At 52.2% G+C, this 17773-nt stretch overlaps 1 protein-coding gene across 1 annotated transcript in view; it reads left to right on the forward strand.

The window, feature by feature from the left end:
• The first annotated feature begins 946 nt into the window (after positions 1 to 946).
• The window catches only part of mark4b (MAP/microtubule affinity-regulating kinase 4b), a 20838-nt gene continuing 4011 nt past the window's right edge, over positions 947 to 17773 (forward strand). The window contains exons 1-3 of the mRNA XM_062473523.1: positions 947 to 2058; positions 11344 to 11541; positions 12626 to 12727. Coding sequence (XP_062329507.1) covers positions 2011 to 2058; positions 11344 to 11541; positions 12626 to 12727 — 348 coding nt within the window. The 5' untranslated portion in view covers positions 947 to 2010. The remainder of the gene's footprint in view (positions 2059 to 11343; positions 11542 to 12625; positions 12728 to 17773) is intronic.

The raw sequence follows: 17773 nt of genomic DNA on the forward strand, positions 1-17773 counted from the left end.
ACCCCTTCTCTATTCTCCATTCTCCTCCCTCACACACTCCATTAGGACTATTGACAATTCCACATCAAGTGATTGGACTAAATGCTTTACTTACAAATGACTGGCTCGCTGGCAATGCTAAAGTATAGGTCCAGGTTGTTCTCCAATAATGAGTCACTGCACTGGTTATAATCACTGTCTGAGCTGTTCCTGTTATTCTCTCTCTCTGTCTCGCTCTCTCTGTCTCTCTCTCTCTCTCTCTCTCTCTCTCTCTCTCTCTCTCTCTCTCTCTCTGTCTTTCCATCTCCAATTTCAACTCATTCCTCTATCCTCTTCAGTCCAGGAACCAGGAGAGGATGCAGAGCTAGCCTCAAAACCTCTGTCGTTTGCAGGCGTCTCCATGACCAAGTACCAGGGAAGCGAAAGCAGGATGAGGTGTTCCTGGGTCAAATCCACCCGCGCCATGCTGGTCCAGGTGAGCTGTCTGCTAAGCTACAGGTACCACCTCTCAGGTAGCAGATGAGACATTGCTCCGCCTGGTACAGGTAAGGGCTGGAGACAAAATGGACGGCAAAATAAAAATATGTTGAGTAGTAGAAGTGTCTCTAGCATCCAATATATATATTATTTTTTTTCTAGCATCCAACTTTATTTAAACATTAATGTTGTTATGACGTGTGCACTGATAATATTTTACCCAGTCTAGGCATCATATTACAATCAATATAACCTCAACCCAAAACATGCAGCCTATACGCTAAGCCACATTGATCAAACGGAAAGATATTCCTCTTGGAAGCAAACAACTGAGCGTTTCATACCCCGTGTAGGATAGTCTAGAGACGTTAATACAGTATTTACTCTTTAAATGAGACCGAGAACCAGAATACAGCCTGGTGGCTAGCAGGGGTATCTGCGGCTACGTGTGAATGAATGGAGGGATTGTCTCTTTAAGAGCATGGGGGAAGGGTGTATGTGTGTGTGTGTGTGTCTCCGACAGGCTACAGCAACCCTCCCTATTCTCTTGACGTCCTTTCCTCTGGTTCTCCTGTCATACATTTTGGGGGGATGCCGTTTCAGCCCAAACTGTTGTAATGAATCAGCTGAAGAGGAAATCGTTTGTTTTTCGTCCGCTGATCACTGCCTAGCGGAGACTTTGAAGGAACTGCCTTTGACAACATCAGGAGAGGGGAAACCGAGGAAAACGGTGGTTGAACATCCGTCGATGCTTTATCCGCGATTCGGGTGCTCTTTCGATTAATTTCGTGGGCCAAGACTGTCTTATAAACTGTCTAGACAAATATTCGTGGGTAGAAGACTTGGTCCGGAACTCCACTTGGTTTTGGTGGAAGTGGTTGCCTTTATGAGCATCACCAACGTTTGCTAACCGGAATCAAAAATCTTTATCATCGACACGTCCACGGTCGGGGTGCGCACAAGCTAGCCTACCTGACGTTTTTTTGTTTCCCCAATTGTTTTCCTCGCGGTTGTGACATCGCTCGAGCTGATTATGGAACAGCGCCCCTTTTCCCTCTGAAGATACACCCATGAACGGTGTTGGGAAGGGTTGGGAGGGATTGTTTCAAACATTCAATTGGATGTCCACTGAAATGGTGCGATAGCGAGAAGACTGGGGAAGAATGGGGTTGTCGATTTAGTTGTTTCATCCCCCCAAAATTAGGGTCAATCGGTGCCTCCTGTCGACAACAGTTTAACATGAACAGAATGTAGCGCGGAGGCTTGTAACCGACTTCCACACATAGCCTACAATCTTTGCAGTTTACCTTCTCCGTGACCAGCGCTGCCTTTTGACAGTGAACATGAGAATTGTCTGAGAATCCAAGTCTGTCTACTCTCAACCCCGGTTTGGCCGGTTGGATAAAAACGGGCATCGATTGCCTTGGAACACTGGCCGGAGCACCATTGCTGACGGCCAATGTCGACCGTTATCTTGTCAAGAATTTAATAAATTGAGAAAGCTAAACACGATAAATCAAGATTCGCCAGGATTGAACGGAGAACTCAGGGACAATGTCTTCACGCTCAGCGGTGCCAGGGAACGAGCGGAACTCCGACCATGTAAGCATTATTTTACTGTCTTTTACAAGCAGGCTGTAATTCTGCCCTTTTAAAATGCCCCGTGGCCTTGAGATCAAGCTGTCTTGTCAAACGAACTGTAGGCTATAGATGCAACCAGGCAGGGCCACCCAGTAATCTCTGCTGTAAAGCCAGGGTGTTACGGCCCACTGTAGGGAATAATCAGTTCGGCTGATGCCCTCCAGACGTGGATGCCCACTGCGGGGCACAATAATGTTGCTACATCATTTTCACGTCGCACATTTGTTCCGGTTAGCGGACGAATAGACAGGAAGGTGTGACCACCACCTCACCGGCCCTTCTGCGCACGCACACGGATGTCCCTAGAAACACACCGTCACCCCCAAATCAATAACGGATACGTGCTATTCAATCACATCCCGCTGATAATACAGCGTGTCCGTTAAATTCGAAACCTAATGTGTGAGTGTGTCTGTGCGAGTGAAGTATAGTTTTGTTCCAACTGTCATTGATTAGCTAGACTTTTGGGGAATAATGACTGGAGGACAATTAGTGCTCGAGCTGCGCCTGATGTCATGCATTGCAGCAGAAGCTCCTCCCTTCGTTTCATCCGTCAGCGCGCGGATGTTTTGGCCGCGGTCACTACAGACGTTTCCCTGCAAATCTTTGATTCGTTCGCATGACACTTGTTATTGCACAGCAATGACACAGCGTAAAGGGCGAGTCCGCCCGTTTCAGCCGGCCTCCATATCGGTTTAACTAACAGTTATGCGAGATAGTTATCTGTTTACCGCCATCGATCCGCACGCTCAGACCCCGTCATAGTGAAGATCCGCATCCTGATTGGATGCGAGCAGTTCTGTTAGGGATTTGACAGGACCACACCCAGACGAACCAACTATTTTAAGGATTCATCTCTTGATCCTGTTCTATCTAACCAACATCAATGCGCTAATTTAACACAACTATTATAACTTGACTATCCTAGCTCTCTCATACAGGTTTCATTAAACGTGGCCGATACATGTCCCCTCACACTTTTTAAAATTAAGAAAATCATATGTAACGGCTGCATCCTCAGTTATTACAACAATCTGCCGCACCCATATTTGAAAACAAACCTACTTCCCTGCTCTTGTGTAACAGATGTTCTCTGACAGTGACACTAGCTCAGTAGCGACGCAGAAAGACAGACCGCCCAGGATCATGGCCGCCGGCCCAGCGTCCATGTTGGCATTTGATGTCGAGACAGAGACAGGAGCCCAGGAACGAACCCCTCGTTCTGTCACAAGCCGCTGTCGTTAGCAACCTCGCCATGGAAACCAGAAGAGGGGGGCCTCTCGCTCCTTAAAACCCTGAGAGGGGAGGGGAGAAGAGGAGAGGAGAGGAGAGGAAGGGGGGGAGAGGAGAGGAAGGGGGGGAGAGGAGAGGAAGGGGGGGAGAGGAGAGGAGGGGAAGGGCGGGAGAGGAGAGGAGGGGAAGGGGGGAGGGGAGGGGAGGGGAGGAGAGGAGAGGAGAGGAAGGGGGGGAGAGGAGAGGAGGGGAAGGGGGGAGAGGAAGGGGGGAGAGGAGAGGAGAGGAAGGGGGGAGAGGAGAGGAAGGGGGGAGAGGAGTGGGCTTGGACTGGAGAAAGCTGACACCCAGCCTCCAGCCTATCACGTTGCTCCGAGCCTGTGTCCGGGCAGGTCTTGTTGATGGCTGTAGTGATTGGAGATTGGATCGTGTTCCTTGGTGCCCCTTGTCTCACCACCTGGGAATACCTGGTGAGAGAGACCTGCAGAGACGGTGTGTGTGTGTGTGCGCAGAGAAGTTTCAGAATCCTGAAGACTTGCATTCAGACCCACAAGAGCTTGTTCCCTGCAAGCTTAAGCTCTGCAGGTTAACACAGTCCCACTCTTCTCAAACAGAGCCGGTTGAGATCCCCGATACATCACAACGTGCTACAGAAACCCAGCTGAAGGTGTGTTATTAGAGCAGTGAAGAGACAGTTTAATATTCACCACTTAGCACCTTGTCCAGACAACTGATCTTACATAAGTGGTGTGGTGTGTGTTTGTTCTTTGGTGTCTGCAGCCCCCAGCCTCTTCACAGCCCCCTCACGAATAACCAGCCTCTTCACAGCCCCCTCACGAATAACCAGCCTCTTCACAGCCCCCTCACGAATAACCAGCCTCTTTACAGCCCCCTCAGGAATAACCAGCCTCTTCACAGCCCCCTCAGGAATAACCAGCCTCTTTACAGCCCCCTCAGGAATAACCAGCCTCTTCACAGCCCCCTCAGGAATAACCAGCCTCTTCACAGCCCCCTCAGGAATAACAAGCCTCTTCACAGCCCCCTCAGGAATAACCAGCCTCTTCACAGCCCCCTCAGGAATAACCAGCCTCTTCACAGCCCCCTCAGGAATAACCAGCCTCTTCACAGCCCCCTCAGGAATAACCAGCCTCTTCACAGCCCCCTCAGGAATAACCAGCCTCTTCACAGCCTCACAGCACACATTGCAGCCTTCAGTAGCCAGCCAGACTGCTGGTCTGATCTGCAGATCTCGCCTCTGCCAGCCAGCTAGCCAGCACACACACACTAGAACATTAGAACACACTCACAAAGATACTAACCCACACTATAACACTCACACACTAAAACAAATGCACTATAACACACATGTGGACACACGCACACACACACAGCTGATACCTGCCTGGAGACCAGGGTCTCTAACCCTGCTCCTGAAGAGATACCTGCCTGGAGACCAGGACCTCTAACCCTGCTCCTGGAGAGATACCTGCCTGCAGTTTTTTGCGTCAACACAAATTTAGCACACCAGATTCTGATAATGAGCTGGTTGGCCAGGTAGCTAGTATTAAATCAGGTTCATTACGTGTGGTTGGAGCAAAAACTTCCAGGTAGTAAGCCTTTTTGTGTTGCTGTCAAGCGATCTGAAAGGCGATAGATGGACTGTTGGCAGATGCTAGGCAGGCCTGGTGACTGGAACAGCCGGTGTTATAATGTGACCCTCCATACCGCCAGCACTGAGGGCTTGAAAGAGGCGGCCTTCGGCGAGTTGCGTAACCGTTAGGACCTCTGCTGTGTCTGTTTACCTGAGTGTCTGAAGGCCTGAGTTGTCAAGGTAACCTAGTGTGCATACCCTGTCTGCCTCACCAGCTGGTCTGAGAGACAGAGAGAGGGGGGGACAGAGAGAGAGAGTAAAAGCTGAAGAGAGAGAGAGAGAAAGACGAGAGACAGAAAGAAAGAGGACCACATAGAGAAAGACAGAGGGACAGAGAGAGGACCACATAGAGAAAGACAGAGGGACAGAGAGAGGACCACATAGAGAAAGACAGAGGGACAGAGAGAGGACCACATAGAGAAAGACAGAGGGACAGAGAGAGGACCACATAGAGAAAGACAGAGGGACAGAGAGAGGACCACATAGAGAAAGACAGAGGGACAGAGAGAGGACCACATAGAGAAAGACAGAGGGACAGAGAGAGGACCACATAGAGAAAGACAGAGGGACAGAGAGAGGACCACATAGAGAAAGACAGAGGGACAGAGTGGATGTGTCTGTCGACTCTGTGACACTTCCTGTGGAGGGGGTTCAACTCACAGAGGGCTTTCTAAACGCTTTCCAGCCCCATGAAACCTGACATCTGCAGCTCCACAGCCAGATACACCACTGTTAGAGAAGTGGTGTCTGTTTATCTTCCTGTGTGGGCGGAGTTAACCTCTAGCATCCAACCATTCAGCCTATTGTGACACGGTAAAGTTTCGTCTTTACTTCCTGTGTCTGCCGCCTTTCGACGTGAACACTACATTATCCGTTAACGGGTGACGGTTTCCGGTGTCTGGCCTCTGTTCCCTGCCTGTCCTGCTGTGACCTGAGCACGTTGTGACGCAGAGCGCCCGTTGCCGGGGGCGAGGGGTGTCACCGCCCACGCCGGAGGGGTACCTGTGAAGAGTCGCGAGCGAGAGGATGGAGAGAGTGAGTGGAAAAGAGGAAGAGAGTAGAAGGGAGGGAGAGGGAGGGAGGGAGGGAGGGAGGGAGGGAGGGAGAGAGAGAGGGAGAGAGGGAGAGAGGGAGGGAGGGAGGGAGGGAGAGAGGGAGAGAGGGAGAGAGGGAGAGAGGGAGAGAGGGAGAGAGGGAGATAGCAGAACAAACGAAGCCTGAGCTGTAGGAAGATTCTCTTACATGAGGAAGAACTGCACTGACAGATTATGCAAACTTTCCGTCTAGTCGCAGAGACAGAGAAAGGGAAGGATGTACTAACACACGGAGAGGGAGGGAGAAAAGGAGAGGGAGAGAGAAGGAGAGGGAGAGAGAAGAGGGGGAGAACAGAGAGAGATACAGAGAGAGTGAGAGAGAGAGGAGGAGAAACGGATTCAGATAGAGAGAGGGAGGGAGGGAGGGAGGGAAGGAGGGATCTGGAACAGTACAGAGCTGTAGACACATGATGGTCCAGACTGGATAGTTGTGAGCAGAGTATCCTGTTTCAATTTGCATTGTGTGTGTGTACGTTCGTTTCTTCATTTTTTGTAATAGATGCGTTGCTGGTATTTAGTTTACGTTCGTTTCTTCATTTTTTGTAATAGATGCGTTGCTGGTATTTAGTTTAGTCTGATTCTGTTGTTTTCTCTCTGGACCCTCTCTCAGCCAAACCAGGAAGAAAAAAAACTCTGAATCACGTGACACATGAGTTGTGTCTCCAGGACAGGAAATGATGCGGTTGGTTCTGGCCACAGCTTCCTGTGGTCTCTGACACCTTGTTGCTGTGTTTGGTTTGTGGATTGACTTGACTGGCTTACATATTGTTGTATGGAAGCCCCTTGTGCTGCCTTCAGCTCATTGTGACCCACCCTTTGCACCACGGCGGTGGGTCACAAGGAGCCGAAGGCAGCACAAGGGTTTTAACCAGAGGCTGAATCCAGCCGGTGTCGGGTCAGTGTGACTAGCGCGTCATCCTCGAGGGTGAACGTGTACAGTCGTGGCCATAAGTTTTGGCAATGACAAATGTTGTGTTTGGCAAAGTTTGCTGGTTCGGTATTTGAGGAAAATGTTTTCACATGTTTCTATAGAATACTCTAATACAATAAGGCACATTTCATATTTTTTTAAGCTTTTTGGGGGCGAACATTTTCAATATATGCAAATAGTCCCCTCTTTTACAGCAGTCAATCTGCTCTTAAAATCCAATCAGAATGATAGAGTGATTTCACTTGGCTAGAACTAGTTCATACTTTGCCCTGTGCTGATGATATGACTTACTGAAATTATGTTAGCAGTCATTTTATGCCAAGGCCCAGCATGCTTTGCAAATGCAAAATATATGTCGCTCCCAATACTTTTGGCCACGGCTGTAGACTCAGGACATCCCTGGACCTTAGATTTAGGATATTCGCTCGCTAGAAGATACGCTATGCGATCTCCTGAGCATGTGTGGAACGAGTCTTCTAAGAGGACCTCAGAGAGGTAGATTACAGAACTACTACGAACCCATGGTGTCCCCAGCTGTCCCTGTACGTGTCCATGGTGTCCCCAGCTGTCCCTGTACGTGTCCATGGTGTCCCCAGCTGTCCCTGTACGTGTCCATGGTGTCCCCAGCTGTCCCTGTACGTGTCCATGGTGTCCCCAGCTGTCCCTGTACGTGTCCATGGTGTCCCCAGCTGTCCCTGTACGTGTCCATGGTGTCCCCAGCTGTCCCTGTACGTGTCCATGGTGTCCCCAGCTGTCCCTGTACGTGTCCACACGGTTCATCACAGGAAGAGGAAGTGAGGTTGAGAGGCCAGGGGGTGGGGCTTGTGTGTATGTGAGGGGGAGGATGGGGGGGGTGTTGGGGAAAGGCAGGATGTGTGCAACCCTGACCCATCCTCAGCCTTCTCCCATAACACACACACACACACACACCTACAAACACACTCCTACAGACACACACACCTACAAACACATTCCTACACACACATACCTACAAACACACTCCTACAGACACACACACCTACAAACACACTCCTACAGACACACACACCTACAAACACACTCCTACACACACACACTCCTACAAACAAACATGTGCAGCCCTGGCTGAACCAAGATGCCATTCCGAGGGCGGTTCCCATTGTTCCTGATGTGAGTGTGTGTGTGGACATGTGACCAGAAACACCGTATTTGACTGTATATCCACTTCCTGTAGCAGTAAACCTCAGTCTGCCCCTCTTAGTTAACATGGGAGTGTTGCACTGTATCACTATAGGATTACTGCAGTACACTGTCATGTTACCATATGTGCTTCTGCCTTCTCTCTAGGCATGAATTAGGACTTCTGGAGGTGTGAAGTGAATGATACTCTATGACTGTTAAAGAGTGCAAAACAATTGGTTGACTGGCTAGCTGGCTGAATGGTTGGCTGGCTGGCTGACTGGCTTGCTAGCTGGATAGTTGACTGGCTGGCTGGCTAGCCGACCGACTGGCTGGTTGGCTGGCTGGCTGGTTGACTGGCTAGCTTACTGACTGGCTGGTTGTTTGTCTTCCAGTTAGCTTCCTGCTGTTGTTGTGTTTGTAGGTAAGCGATGACTCTGCACTTTACTGTCTCTTTTCTGTCTCTTCTCCCTTGCGTTGCTCTTTATTCTGTCAGCGATTTCCCTGGTTATCTCTCCTATCTTCAACGTTTCATTTGGCCAATAAAGTAAACCAAACTATCGGTTTGAATCGGTCCAAGTGATGACTTGTGTTGGAGTTTGAGCCTTGGGCGGCTGGAGAGCATGTGTGTTGGAGATGTAGAGTTAGAGAGATATAGGCATAGTGTCCCAGACATGGATTAAGCCAAGTCCTGAAGTAAGAGAAAACATCTCTATTGAAAAGTTTAGTCAAGGACTAGGCTTAATCAATGTTTGGAAAACTGGGCCGTAGAGTTGTGTAGAGAGAGAGAGATAGTTCTGGGTTGATGCTAGGTAAAGAGAGAGAGAGATAGTTCTGGGTTGAGGCTGGAAGCAGAAGGGCTTGAGGCATTGCTTTCTCACAGTGGATACCTCTGTTTCCTCATCCCTTGAGGCCACACACACACACACACACACACACGCATACCTTTCCAACCAGCCCAGTCTCATAGTCACATGCCTAATCTGTTTTCTATCTGTTGTTGTCCCGTTCAGGGAACAGCCTGCAGCCTGGGTCTGGGTCTGGGACGATTGTCTCGGCCGAGTCACGTCTTTTCAACACTCTTTCAAAAGTCTCACTTACGCACACACACACACACACACCGTCCCAGCTTGCTACTTCTCCAGCCTGCTGGTGAATTTAACAGCCCCCCACCATCCCAACACCACACACACATACACACACAGATCCTGCACCCACCACTCCCCAGCCCCTACTGAATACACTTGCTTGGTAAGCATGGAGGGGGGGATCGATAGACCGTTCTCCTTGAAAGGGGAAAATTATGAGGGGGAAGTGAGGGGGAGGAGAGGAGAGGGGGAGGAGAAGAGGGGAAGGGAGGGGGAGGAGAGGAGAGGGGAGGGGGAGGGGAGGAGGAGAAGAGGGGAAGGGAGGGGGAGGAGAGGGGAACCACAGAGATTGGCTGAATGAGAGAAGGATGACAATGTGAGACAAAAGAGAGGTCTGGTGGGGGGGGGGGTAGGAGAGGAGAGGAAGGGAGAGGGGAGGGAAAGAGAGGAGAGGAGAGGAAGGGAGAGGAAAGCTGGGAGACAAATTGATTTGTGGGGGTGGTGGGTGGAGAGGAGGGGTGAATAAGGGTGGGGGGTAGATGGAGAGAGGGAGAGAGAGACAGATATCAGTGGGGGGGGTTGACGAAGGGCATGTCCCTCTTGGGAAGCCCCCGCCCAGTCTCCTTCCTCAGGGAGCGAGGGAATCAGGAGGAGAAGAGAACAGGTGGAGGACAGAGGCCTTGAGCCAGGCTGTGGCACCGCAGGGGGTAGGAACGGATAAAGGGATAGAGAGAGAAGGAGAGAGAGTCTAAAGGAGAGAGAAATTTAAGAGATAAGGAGATAAAAAGAAGTTGAGAATAGGGGGGAAGAGAGAGGACTGAGAAGGGAGAGGTAGAAGGAGAAATAGAGAGGGAGTGGGGGAAGGAGAGAAGGAGAGAGGAGACATCTGCCAAGAAATGTCTGATCCCACACCACACGCTTTGCTACACCTGATAGGATGAGCCAGGGTCATGACTCGTGTGTGTGTGTGTGTGTGTGTGTGTGTACATGTTTTATCGAAGGCCAGACCTTGTGATCAGTGTGTGCTGGATGATCTATAAAGACTACCTCCTTATCTTACATTTACATTTAGTCATTTAGCAGACGCTCTTATCCAGAGCGACTTACAGTACAGTAAGTACAGGGACATTCCCCCGAAGCAAGTAGGGTGAAGTGCCTTGCCCAAAGACACAACGTCATTTGGTTTGCACAGCCGGGAATCGAACCAGCAACCTTCTGATTACTAGCCCGATTCCCTAACCGCTCAGCCATCTGACTCCATCTTACAGTCAGAGGCCACAGAAGTGTGGGAGAGGAGGAGAGAGAGAAGGAGAGGGAGAGAAGGAGAAGGAGGAGAGAGAGGAAGAGAGGAGCGGGGGAGAGAGAAGGAGAGGGAGAGAAGGAGGAGAGAGAGAAAAGGATGGTGAGAAAGAGTCATGAGGAGGAGAAAGTCACAGATTTTCTCTCCCGTCCTCCATCTCTTCTTCTGACAGACTCACAAGGCCGTGAGAGTATAACTTTACACCAGCTACAAAATCCACCTGTATTGTGGTCAGCCCACTGAGGAGGGGGTTGTGTGGTGGGGGTGGTTGGCCCCTATGGCCTAAGGGCAGTATCTCAGCCAGCTGCTGTCCTCCCAGCTGAGTCATCTGCTCCACAGTCTGACTTAGCATGTCTGTATTGAGTCACTGTGACGACACTGAGAGCTACCCGGGTTCGAATCCCACTCCCTCGATCGGAAATATACACTGGCCCATGATCATGCTCCATGCTGTGGTCACACCCAACGCAAAGTGAATTTTTCGTGCGGCAAGATGTAAAGTCAATGCAAACACGCGAATTTGCGCGAATTATGTCTGTCGCGTCTTTCGCTTGAGTAGAAACAGAGGTAGAGGGAGGTTGCCAGCACAACAGGACGGTAGTTATGGTCATAACAAAGAACCTTCTAGACGTTCTGTAGGAGAGGGCTTGTGCGACTGTGTGATCTGAAGTCTGCTATCTTTTGGATGAAAATAGTAACGTAATAAAGTTAGGGTTTGGTCAGTTGTTGACATGTTTTTAATGGTTGCTTCCATCTCTCATTTTTTCGCTCTCTACTCCTCGGTTTCCCAGCATACCTCTCTCTCAGCCAGCCGCTCCGAGAAGGGCACTGGTTGGTCGAGCCGGTCGCTGGGGGCGCGGTGTCGGAACTCCATCGCCTCGTGTTCCGACGAGCTGCCTCACATCGGGAACTACCGGCTTCTGAAGACCATCGGGAAGGGCAACTTCGCCAAGGTCAAGCTGGCCCGCCACATCCTGACCGGCCGTGAGGTGAGAGGTTGACTGATCTGGAGCAGATTGAATCAGAACCATTCTGGAGCAGGTAGAATCAGAACCATTCGGGAGCAGGTAGAATCAGATCATATAGAACCAGAATCCTACTTTTTGATTGTTTTGATAACAATAATAGAGAAAGAATGAGAGAGATGATCACATACTAGTCACAGTTTTCTCTGGAGGCCACTTTCAGACCTTACAGCCTGACTGTGTGTGTGTGTGTGCATCCGTCACACATGTTTTTAACATTAGGCCCACAGTGAGATTCAAGGCTGCTGTGGGCACACAATGTGACCTGTTTGATCACACAGTCATGACCCACATCTCTAAGTAGATCATTCCCAGGGATTGGTGGAACCCTAAACTCAGGGACATACACCGCAGTCATGTGACAGTGCAGTCATGTGACAGTGCTCCAGCCCAGTGCTGTATACATTAACAGAGGCTGCTGGCCTCATACTGTGGACAGACCTGTAATCCTCTTAACAGGCCAGCCCAGGCCAGCCCAGCCCAGGCCTGTTCCAGGCCAGCCCAGGCCAACCCAGCCCAGGCCTGTTCCAGGCCAGCCCAGGCCAGCCCAGCCCAGGCCTGTTCCAGGCCAGCCCAGCCCAGGCCAGGCCAGGCCTGTTCCAGCCCAGGCCCATAACAGTGCTCCTTGACATGCTCCCATTACTGACCTCTGTCCTTTCTATACTGACGGTAACAGAGGGGAGGGTGTAGCTCGGTGGTTAGAGCACTGCAGATCAAGAGGTTGCATGTTCAAATCCCCCACCACAACGTGCACTCTGGGCTCCTTGAGATAAAAGCAGGAATCAATCCGTTATTATAAATAATAGGAACTCTGAGTGAGGCACACAGGGAAGCCCTATAACATCAGGGAGGACTGGGAATCATCGGATCATAACCGGTTATCATCTACTACTTCTGCTTGGGTGCAGTGGATCGTAGGATTTATTTTTTACACTCTTTTGGAATAGTTCAATAGTTCAGGCCATTGTGATCAGCGTCCTGATGTTATAGAGTACTGGAACATCATTGTTATGAAGCAGTATTGTCATGTGGTTTTGTTGTCTCTTAGGTTGCCATCAAGATCATAGACAAGAGCCAGCTCAACCCTACCAGTCTGCAGAAGGTGAGGAGCATGCGAAAGAAACGCTCACGTTGTGGGATTGGTGTGCGTGTGTGTGCATTAGTGTGTGTGTGTACTCATTTGTGTGTGTGTGTGTTCCCGTGAGAGCCCTGCTGGAGATAAGGAACCTCTACAGTTTAACCAGGCCAAGGGACAACTGCGACGTCACTGTTTGTTTACCATACATGTCAACCGGCCAATCAGCTTCTGAGATCATGCTCACACAGTGTTATCTAGCAGGCTGTGGAGGGCTGGCGGCCAGGGACACTCTAGGAGTGGGACTCTTCTAGGTTGGTCGTAGCTGTTGATGTGTGAAGAAACCTTTTGTGACTTTGTACAAAGAGTCACAAAAGCAGATTTGACATCGGTGTGTCTGCCCTAACCTCTGTCTCCCAGCTTGATGTACACAATCTGGTGTTGCTAGGTGTGGTAGTGTTCAAAAATAAGTTTGTAGAAATAGATTTCCCCCAGCAATGTAGACGAAAGCCATGGCAACCACAACTGTACGTATGTGGCAGGGATCGGCCATTTTGTGTCAGTGAGACTGAGGGTTTCCTGACACAGAATGGCTATCCTCTTTACAGCTAGACGCACATGGAACAAGAAATCTGATTCAGATTTATTACATTAAATAAATGTTCATCTGTGTCCTTAGAAGGTGACTGACTGTGTATATTCACATACTTTAAAGGATACTTACTAAGTGTAAGTACAAACCTACTTACATATTTTTAAAGTTAAGAATATTTTTTAAATTATTTTTTCGCTTGATTAATCACGATCGAATAGCCGTTTGGATGGTGAGAACTCCCATCTTCCTCCAGCACCACAGCCCTGCTCCTGATGACACGAGGGTCACATGACCACCCAGCGCTTCACCTCTAGTCAGGGTCACAAGAATCACACTGATGTTGTGATCGTCTGCTTGTCCTGGTTGACCTTTGACCTGTGTCATGACTACGACCTCTGCACCAACTACAGGCCAGCTGGGATGTTTCAGGCCTCGTCATTGGCTGTCGGAGCTCCTGTCAGGCTGACTTCCTGGTTGCTAGAGAGAACAGTGCCGCCTGGCTGAACTGTTCAGTAAACACACATTCTTAGAGGTGAGAAGTGTAGTTGTGCTGGTTACCACCACTCCTGCAGTCATGTGGAGGTGATCACACACACGCACGTGCACGCCAGTGTGTCCGGCTTCTGCAGTTTGAGAGGGCTGTGTTTACGTAGCTGCACACAGTTGTTAATTGTTGTTGTTAATTGGACTAGGCTTCTCTCCAGATCCAGCTCTGAAGGTCGATATAAACTTGAGGGAAGAAAATGCAGATAGCAGAGTAGGGTGAAAACTAAGTTCTCACACGCAGACACACACACACACAGATACAGACACACACACACACAGATACACGCAGACACACACAGATACACGCAGACACACACACACACAGACTGGAGCCTAAACTGGCTGCTGAACACTGTCTAGGTCTTTTGCACCAGCTGTAACTCACACCAGCAGCATCAAAACTAGCCAGCCAGCCAGTCAATAGCCCAGTCAGCCATCCAGTCAATAAGCCAGCCAGCCTGTCAATAAGCCAGCCAGCCTGTCAATAAGCCAGCCAGACAGTCAATAGGCTAGCCAGCCAGCCAGTCAATATCCCAGTCAGCCAACCTGTCAATAAGCCAGCCAGTCAATAGGCCAGCCAGCCTGCCAGCCTGTCAATAGGGCTGACAGTGGCTGGCCTATGGCCAGTCAGCCTGTCCATAGGCCAGCCAGCCTGTCCATAGGCCAGCCAGCCTGTCCATAGGCCAGCCAGCCTGTCCATAGGCCAGCCAGCCTGTCCATAGGCCAGCCAGCCTGTCCATAGGCCAGTCAGCCTGTCCATAGGCCAGCCAGCCTGTCAAAAGGCCAGCCAGCCAGCCTGTCAATAAAACCAGCCAGCCAGTCCATCAGCCAGCCAGTCTGCCCATCGACTGCAGTTCTATCTGACCCCCATATAGACCAGCTCAGCGAAACACACAGCTGGATCACAGGGTGTATGATGGCTAAGACTTCCTGTGCTGTGGGGAGACCAGCATATGTTTCCAGAGACAATTATGTGTTGGGAGAGACCAGTATCTGTCTGGGTGTTCTGTGTCGTGCCAGACATACTGGTCTTACTCCACAAGAGAGGAGTGTATCATCATGGCCACTGTGTGTGTGTGTGTGTGCGTGTGCGTGTGCGTGTGCGTGTGTGTGTGTGTAGGCATACTGCAGCAGGATTGCGGTGGGCTGCCTTCCCTGTCCTGTCAGCAGAATCTTGTGCCATTCAGGACAGGACACACAGCCGTTGCATCCAGGTGACTGTGTCGCACACACACTCGTTCCACGCTCAGCTGCAGCAGGTGATTTACCAGACAAGGCCCCGCCCCTTTCTGCAGTGCTGCAGTGCAGTGCATCCTGGGTAATTTGGCAGAAGCCAGAGTATTAATCGGATTGGACGAAAGTGCTGCTTCTTGTTTCCCCACCCCCCCTTCTCCTTCACTGTCTGATCCTGTTAGGATCATACAGGGATCCCCCCTATGTGTGTGTGTGTATCTATGTGTGTGGGTGCGTGTGTGTGTGTGTGTGTTGGTGGAAATGTGGGGCAGAGTGTGAGAGAGAGTGAGAGAGAGAGAGAGAGACTTCCCTGGGACCCCTCTCGCAGTAGCAGCATTCCAGACAGGCGAACAATAGGAGCAGCCAGGTCCTTCAGGGGCCCTGGGTCACAGTGTGTGTGTATCCAGTGTGAGATGAAGACACAGCTTGCTACCGTGTATGGTGTGAGTGTGTAATGTGGATTATTAGCTAGCAGGAGGGGAGTAGGGGGCTCTTTTCTGACCCTTTGTGTGGGGGTCTCTCTCTCCGGAGGGGGTGGAGCCTATGGAGTCAGCTTCCCGTAATGCCCCTGAGTGAGTGGGGCGGGAGAGAGGCGGGGTTACTACCTGGGTTGACATGGCAACCGTGACGTGGGGCCATCGCCATGGGAATAAACCAGGAAGAGAGAGAAGGAAGTGGACAGGGAGAAAGAGAGAGAGGGGGAGAGAGCTGTGCTTCTCAGAATAGCAGCGTGGCTGAACTGTACGCCCTAATCCCTGCTCTGCTCCCATGTTTGGATTACAGACACACACACACCTGGTCATCTGGTTCAAGCAGATTGGAGGGAGATTTATACTCCTCAGGACTCCACTGGCTTCAGCTGCTGTTGAGTGTGTGTGTGGGTGTGGGGGGTGTGGTGGGGGGGGGGGTGTGTGTGGTGTGGGGGGGGGGGGGGTGGTGGGGGGTGTGGGTGTGGGTGTGGGGGGTGTGTGTGTGGGTGTGGGGGGTGTGTGTGTGGGTGTGGGGGGTGTGTGTGTGGGTGTGGGGGGGGGGGGTGTGTGTGTGGGTGTGGGGGGGGGTGTGGGTGGGGGGGGGGGTGTGTGTGGGTGTGGGGGGGGGGGGGGGGGGGGGTGTGGGTGGTGGGTGTGGGGGGTGTGTGTGTGGGTGTGGGGGTGTGTGTGTGGGTGTGGGGGGGGGGGGTGTGGGTGTGGGGGGGGGGGGTGTGGTGGGGGGGGGGGGGTGTGGGGGGGTGTGTGTGGGTGTGGGGGGGGGGGTGTGGTGGGGGGGGGGGGGGGGGGTGGGGGGGGGGGGGTGTGGGTGTGGGTGTGGGGGGGGGGGGGGGTGGTGGGGGGTGTGGGTGTGGGTGTGGGGTGTGTGTGTGTGGGTGTGGGGGGTGTGTGTGTGGGTGTGGGGGGGGGGGTGTGGTGGGGGGGGTGTGGTGGGGGGGGGGTGTGTGTGGTGTGGGGGGGGGTGTGGTGGGGGGGGGTGTGGTGGGGGGGGGGGGGGTGTGTGTGGGTGTGGGGGGTGTGTGTGGGTGTGGGGGGGGGGTGTGGTGGGGGGGGGGTGTGGGGGGGTGTGGGGGGGGGGGTGTGGTGGGGGGGGGTGTGTGTGTGGGTGTGGGGGGGGGGGGTGTGGTGGGGGGGGGGTGGTGGGGGGGGGGGGGGTGTGTGTGGGTGTGGGGGGGGTGTGTGTGGGTGTGGGGGGGGGGGTGTGGTGGGGGGGGTGTGGTGGGGGGGGGGGGTGTGTGTGTGGGTGTGGGGGGTGTGTGTGGGTGTGGGGGTGTGTGTGGGTGGGGGGGGTGTGTGTGGGTGTGGGGGGGGGGTGTGGTGGGGGGGGGTGTGGGGGGTGTGGGGGGGGGGTGTGGTGGGGGGGGGGGTGTGTGTGTGGGTGTGGGGGGGGGGGTGTGGTGGGGGGGGGTGTGGTGGGGGGGGGGGGTGTGGTGGGGGGGGGGTGTGTGTGTGGGTGTGGGGGGTGTGTGTGGGTGTGGGGGGGGGGTGTGGTGGGGGGGGGTGTGGTGGGGGGGGGGGTGTGTGTGGGTGTGGGGGGGGGGGTGTGGTGGGGGGGGTGTGTGTGGGTGTGGGGGGTGTGTGTGTGGGTGTGGGGGGGGGGGTGTGGTGGGGGGGGGTGTGGGTGTGGGTGTGGGGGGTGTGTGTGTGGGTGTGGGGGGGGGTGTGGTGGGGGGGGGTGTGGGTGTGTGTGTGATAGCGTCAGCCATGCAGACAGACAGCTGATCAATATCAGTGTCCTGCTGCTGCATGCAGATCATCAACAACCCTGTAGACTGGTCTGTCCTCTTCTCTGTCCTCTCAGACAGTCATCATGTTCCTCTGGGAGGGGGAGGGGAGGGGGGGGAGGAGGGTGATGATGATGATGATGTCATGTTGTCATCTTAACACACCTTAGTCCTCCTTTGTCCTCTGTATTGTCAGTAAATCTTTTACTGCTCCTCTTTTGGACCTCACACACACCAGTCACAAGTGTTTTATTTGCGTCATTAATTCTGTTCTGCAAATACAAGCAAGACAGAGGAGACAGAGGAGACAGAGGAGACAGAGGAGACAGAGAGGGTTGACCTCTCTGTCTGAGAGAGAGAGAGAGAGAGAGAGAGAGAGAGAGAGAGAGAGAGAAGAGAGAGAGAGAGAGAGAGAGGATGATAGAGAGAGAGAGAGAGAGAGAGAGAGAGAGAGAGAGAGAGAGAGAGAGAGAGAGAGAGAGAGAGAGAGAGAGAGAGAGAGAGAGAGAGAGAGAGAGAGAGAGAGAGAATGTCA

Source organism: Osmerus eperlanus, chromosome 11 (assembly GCF_963692335.1).
Source record: "Osmerus eperlanus chromosome 11, fOsmEpe2.1, whole genome shotgun sequence".
Classification (NCBI taxonomy): domain Eukaryota; kingdom Metazoa; phylum Chordata; class Actinopteri; order Osmeriformes; family Osmeridae; genus Osmerus; species Osmerus eperlanus.